General features: G+C 46.3%; 1 protein-coding gene across 1 annotated transcript in view; it reads right to left on the bottom strand.

Annotated features, from left to right (window-relative positions):
- Window positions 1-6,182, bottom strand: part of GLDC (glycine dehydrogenase (decarboxylating)) — a 140,232-nt gene that overhangs the window by 31,181 nt on the left and 102,869 nt on the right. The window contains exon 17 of the mRNA XM_011937357.1: window positions 5,713-5,788. Within this exon, the coding sequence (XP_011792747.1) occupies window positions 5,713-5,788 (76 nt within the window). The remainder of the gene's footprint in view (window positions 1-5,712; window positions 5,789-6,182) is intronic.

The raw sequence follows: 6,182 nt of genomic DNA, 5'->3' as shown, positions 1-6,182 counted from the left end.
AACCCGGGAGGCGGAGCTTGCAGTGAGCTGAGATCCGGCCACTGCACTCCAGCCCCCGCAACAGAGCGAGACTCCGTCTCAAAAAAAACAAAAAACAAAAAAACAAAAATTAGCCAGGCATGGTGACGCACGCCTACTCAGGAGGCTGAGACAGGAGAATTGCTTGAACCTGGTAGGCGGAGGTTGCAGTGAGCCAAGATCATGCCATTGCACTCCAGCCTGAGCAACAGAGCGACACTCTGTCTCAGACATAAATAAATATAAAAATGATCAGCCCCTGCCCTGGGTTCACACAACTGACTCACTAACAATGGTGGCCTATGAATGACTGTTTAGAGTCCAGAGATGCAGCAGAAACATGGAGAAGAGGATGTGCCTTCAGGTTAAGGAAATCAAGGGAAAGTGCCTCAAGAGCTGAGCCTAAGTTAGAGCTGACAGCTGCATTGAATTTTTATGGAAGCTGGACAGTAGGTACAATGCTCGAATTCTCAGACTCAAATCATCCTTCATTTCCTCCAAACCACCATGTGGATGCAGGCTCTCGCAGAACTGATGATGATGTATCCCAGTGGGAAAGTAAGTCACAAGGTTTTCCCCAACAAAAAGCATCAAGGAGAAGCCATGATTACCCTGAAAATCATCCTCCTATATTTTATCCCACAGCCAATATTGCAACACCTTTGAAGATAAATGGTTGGGCATTAGTAAAAATAGGCTGCGAAGTTAAATCTTAGCTTCCAGCTCTTTCCTCAAAAACAGCAAAGAAGTCTACTTAAGAAAAATACACGTGTACAAAAAGAAAATGTTAGCCAAAGGCAAACATGGACTACTTTACACTCTTCTACTAACAGGTTTGTGCCCCTTTAGAATGGCTCTTGGTCTCATACTGGTTGTGTCACATTGTCCTGAAATCGTTTTCTTGTTTGGATGCTTCCCTTTTGTAGTTAATTTTTTTCTTTAATTTCTCAGGACCCAAGCTGGAGGCACTGTCCTCTCTCACAGGTATTGTTAGTCTACAAAAGGATCGTTGGATGAAAGGATCCCTTCAGGGTAGAATATTGATAAGAAGAAGAAAGGTGAATATTAAAAATAAATATAAAACATTCATAGAAAACAAAAATGAAGAATTCATACCAGGTGAGTTCTGTTGAAACACAAACATGTAAAAAAGTCAACCACCCTCTGGTACACTGAATAACAGGCTCCCAAAGACATCCCTGTCCTAATCCTCGGAACCTGTGGGTGTTTCTTTATATGGCAAGGGGGACTTGAAGATGGGATTAGGGTAAGGAAAGATCTTGAGATGGAAAAATTATTCTGGATTTTGGGCTGGGCCCTAAATATATTCTTAAGTGTCCTCATCAGAGGGAAGCAGAGGGAGATGGGACCACAGAGGGAGCAGGAGGTGTGCTGACTGAAGCAGGAAGCTCGAGCCAAGGAACGCAGGGGGCCTGCAGACGCCAGGAAGGGCAAGGAAACAGATTACTCCCTGTCTCCCCCAGAAGGAATCAGCCCTACCAACACTTTGACTTTAGCCCAGTGAAACCTTCTGACACCTGGCCTCTGCAACTATAAGAAAATTAATGTGTGTTGTTTTAAGCCACTAAGTATGTAGAAATTTATCATAGCAGCCATAGGAAACTAATACACATCCTGGTACAAGGAGTGATGGAAAGAGAAGTCTCAGTGGCTTTGTCAAGGACTCATTTATATGTTTCTGTCAGACATTTCTGGTTTTCTATGAGGATTTAGAGGACTTTAATTATTCTTTATAATGTTAATTTTTTCCTCAGTTTAAAATTGTAGTGTTGGCTGGGCGAGGTGGCTCAAGCCTGTAATCTCAGCACTTTGGGAGGCTGAGGCAGGCGGTTCACTTGAGGCCAGGAGTTCAAGACCAGCCTAGCCAACATGGTGAAACTCCTTCTCTACTAAAAATACAAAAATTAGCCAGGCATGGTGGTGCATGCCTATAGTCCCACATACTCGGGAGGCTGAGGCATGAGAATCACTTGAACCCAGAAGGCGGAGGTTGCAGTAAGCCAAGATCATGCCACTGCACTCCAGCCTGGGCGACAGAGCGAGACTCTGTCTTGGGGGAAAAAAAAATTGTATTGTTGTGAGGGATATGGAAGTAACAGGACCCAGATTTGAAGCTTTGGTTTATCCAAAGCAAATCCAGCTTTTGGTGCACTGATGCCCATTTAGGGGGGTGCTATGTTTTCTAGACTCCCCAGGGTGCGTGGCATAGAACAGGCATAGGTCATCCTGAGACTTGTTGAGTGAGCGAAGGATTAAGGAGTTCTCCTATGCAAGGGAAACTGATGTCTTACCACTGGTAAAATCTAACAACCAAAGGCCACTACTTTGTCTCAGGCAGCTGGGAAGAAAAAAATATTCCTATACAGGTTTTGAGCTTTCTTTGGTGATGTACATAAACATATAATTTGTTTCCTTTGATCAATGTTTTCCCACAGCAAACTTAATTGTTTTCCTTTAGAGTTTTTATTTTTTCATAAGGAGGTCTGCTGAATAACAAATTGAAATATTAATTATAAAGTGTTACAGGTCATGCCTGGCACATGGTAATTGCCATATAAGTGTTTGTTAAATAAATTTGTATTCTCCCAAAGTAAACTCATAAATCAAGAAGTTAGGCATTCCATTTTCAGAACCTCTGAAATTTAACCTAAGAGAAAATGTGAAAATAACTTCAAAAAGCAATTTGAAAGGAAAAGACCCATCAGGAGCCCAGGCACTTCTGCAGCACATGATTTCCCCACACTCCCTTTCAAAAAAGAAGGATATATTTTGCTGGATTCCATTAGAATCTATTGTGTGAGAGCAGCTGCCTCAGACATCAGTGATGTGAAAAAAATCTTCCCTGATTAGTGAATACTAAATCATTTTCTTCTCTAGCTAAGAAAGTTGGCTTTAAATTAAAAAAAATTTTTTTGAGAGGGAGTCTCACTCTCTTGCCCAGGCTGGAGTGCCGTGGCGCGATCTCAGCTCACAGCAACCTCTGCCTCCTGGATTCAAGTGATTCTCCTGCCTCAGCCTCCCCAGTAGCTAGAATTACAGGCATGCACCACCATGCCTGGCTAATTTTTGTGTTTTTAGTAGAGACAGGGTTTCGCTATGTTGGCCAGGCTGGCCTTGAACTCCTGACCTTACATGATCTGCCCGTCTCAGCCTCCCAATGTGCTGGGATTACAGGCATGAGCTACCATGCCCGAGCTAATTAAAATTTCTGATCCAGAAGGATGCCAACATTTCCAGGGTTATGAGCTTTGTATTTCTACCAGTTCAGTGGCTGGGGGGGCTTCCCTGCCTCTCCCTTTCCCCCTCTCCCTGAAGCACAGCACCCAGCCCCCCTCCCTCCTGCAGAATGAAATGGCCTCTCATGACACTTTGCTGATGGCAGGATGGGCAATGGGGCCAGGAGAAACATCACATGCAATGGGTGGAGAAGGGAAGGAGGACAGGAAAACACAAAGAGAGGGAACAGGAACCAGAAAGAATCCATGAGTCACGGAAGAACCCCGTCCAGGCCAAACCCAAAGGCCCTTCATTCTTTCTCCTTGGCCTTTCCAGTTTGGTCCCCAGCTCCTGGACATTCACAGCTACTTCCTGGTGTCAGACTGGGGAATTTGGGAAATGGCGAAGGGTGGGAAGCATTACAGGGTGGAAAGAATCTGGATTTTAGCTGGCCCTTTGCCATTAGCTAGTCACCTGCCTTCTCCAAACACCGCTTTCTGCAGCCTGTCCACTAAGCAGTGGAGGAGTGGGGTGGAGATGTCACACAGGACAGGCTGCCCCTTTCCAGCATCCCCAGGTTCCTGGGCAGCTCATGGTGAAAGATGCTAATGAAGAGGAACTCCAGGGACGACCTCGGCACATGGAAGCCGTGAGGGAAAAACAGACAAAAGAGAATCTTGCATTGTTTTACTGGCTGGAAAACAAAAGTTTTCCTTTTTGATTCAGTGACAGTGCCGAGACTCTCAGGTCCCAAGAGCAATTATAGTTCTAAACAAATCATTCCTTAGAAAGCTGAGAATTCAGAACGACAAATGAACAAACTGTGGGGGAATTTCAGGGTCTGTGTCTGTCTGGTTGGCCACTTCACTTCTCTCTGGACTGGCAAGCAGTCCTTGACCATAACCAGGGTTTAATCATTTATTCAATTCATAAATGGTCTGTTTTTCAAAGATCTTTAGACATGAATTCTAGGGCCAGGTGCAGAGGGTCATGCCTGTAATCCTGGTCTCCCTAACACTTTGGGAGGCTTCCTTGAGCCCAGGAGTCCAAGGCTGCAGGGAGCTATGGGGAAAAAAAGGGCCAGGCGCAGTGGCTCACGTCTATAATCCCAGCACTTTGGGAGGTCGAGGCAGGTGGAACATCCGAGGTCAGGAGTTCGAGACTAGCCTGACCAACATGGTGAAACCCTGTTTCTACTAAAAACACAAAAATTAGCCAGGTGTGTTGGCATGTGCCTGTAATCCCAGTTACTCAGGAGGCTGAGGCAGGAGAATCGCTTGAACTCGGGAGGCAGAGATTGCAGTGAGCCAAGATTGGGCCATTGCACTCCAGCCTGGGGGATAGGGTGAGACTCTGTCTAAAAAAATTCTATTCCCCAATCAAGATGAAGGCCTGGAAAGACACACCTGTGGAATCAGGATGACCTACGCAAGGGAAGGAGAGAAAAAAATGTTGCTTCTTTTCCCCTGTTATGACAGGGAAGTGAAACACTTTCAGCATTCGTTATTGCCAATTCCAGACAACTAGCCATAAGTAACCTTCCAGTGGTAATAAAACCAGAAATGGACTAAGACCGGGCCACTACCACTCCACCCTACTTACTTAGGCAGCCAGCACCACCCTACACACTTTGTCTCCAACTTGCTGGTACCAGTAGATGCTTTTGCCCTGCTCTCAGCTCCTAGGCGATGCTCCTACTAAGGACTCCCACTCAACAGCTCAGTAGAAACTCTAGCATAGCACTGGCCATCAAAATGAAGGAACCAGGAACACAGGCCTCCTCTGGCACAAGCTGAGGCCTAAGTTAGGTCACTGCTATAGGCACTGCCCCTGGGGGGCGAGTGGTTTCCATTAGTACCTGCTGGTCCCCACAGTGATCCCCAAGAGGCGGTTGGGATCCTGGAGACCAGGTTCTCATATCCAAAGCAAACAATGAAGCAGGACTGTGAACTCTGCTTTATGCCTTTTTAGGTGCTTGAAGTTGAGAATCATCTAATGGAGAATTTATTTATTCAACAAATATTTTTTGAGCATACGTATGACCAGAACTGGGCTTCAGCACAACAGGGGTTACTGAAGAAACAAAAGCGTGGTCTCTGCCCTTCATCCAGGCCCAGGGCCAGGGCTGAGCCAAGGAGAGGATGCTTGCAGTGGCAACATTCCTGCCCTCTTCCTCCCTCTGCTCCCTAGAGAGCAGTTCCACAGCCAACTGGCTGACGTTTGCATTCTGGGTTTGAGCAAAAGTCTTTTATCTCTGAATGTTTTCCCTCAAAATGGTCAAGTGGGATGTCTTGGAAGCAAGGATCATAATGGCTAGTTCACAAAAATTTGTTTCTTGACTATATGTTCCCTCATCTGCTTCCAAGAAGGCTTGTAGGGAGTGTCCCACAAAGGAACCCTGAGAGCTAGGACTTCTGTGCCCCATGGTGAGCAAGCGCCACCTCCTGCCATACTCACCGTTCTGTGCCCCTCTCCTTTCTGGTCTAAGTAGGCTCGGATAGTGGCCAGTCCAGCATATTCTCCCTGGGCTCCGCTTGCAAAGATAAGAAGAAAAGGATCCCAGTTAGGTCTTCTGGCTTTCATTTACTCATTCAGTATTTATTGGGCCCTGGCCAGGGCTTCACCAGCGTGTGACACGTGGACACTGTCCAGACACTGAGAGAAGCTCATCAAGGAGCTCTGCCAGAGTCAAAAGGTCTTGAACAATCAAAACAATCAAAGCAACAGCATCCAGTTTGTGCACTACAGCTCAACCACTCCTACCCAAAGATGGAGCTTTCTATACCCTTACTCAGGATCACGCATTGAAAATAGCCTTTTGGGCCGGGGGCGGTGGCTCAAGCCTGTAATCCCAGCACTTTGGGAGGCTGTGACGGGCGGATCACTGGGTCAGGAGATCGAGACCATCCTGGCTAACACGGTGAAAC

This window comes from Colobus angolensis, unplaced genomic scaffold, assembly GCF_000951035.1.
Source record: "Colobus angolensis palliatus isolate OR3802 unplaced genomic scaffold, Cang.pa_1.0 Scaffold162, whole genome shotgun sequence".
NCBI classification, from domain to species: domain Eukaryota; kingdom Metazoa; phylum Chordata; class Mammalia; order Primates; family Cercopithecidae; genus Colobus; species Colobus angolensis.
Note: the sequence above shows the minus strand (reverse complement) of the source record. Positions and strands in the feature narration are given on the sequence as shown.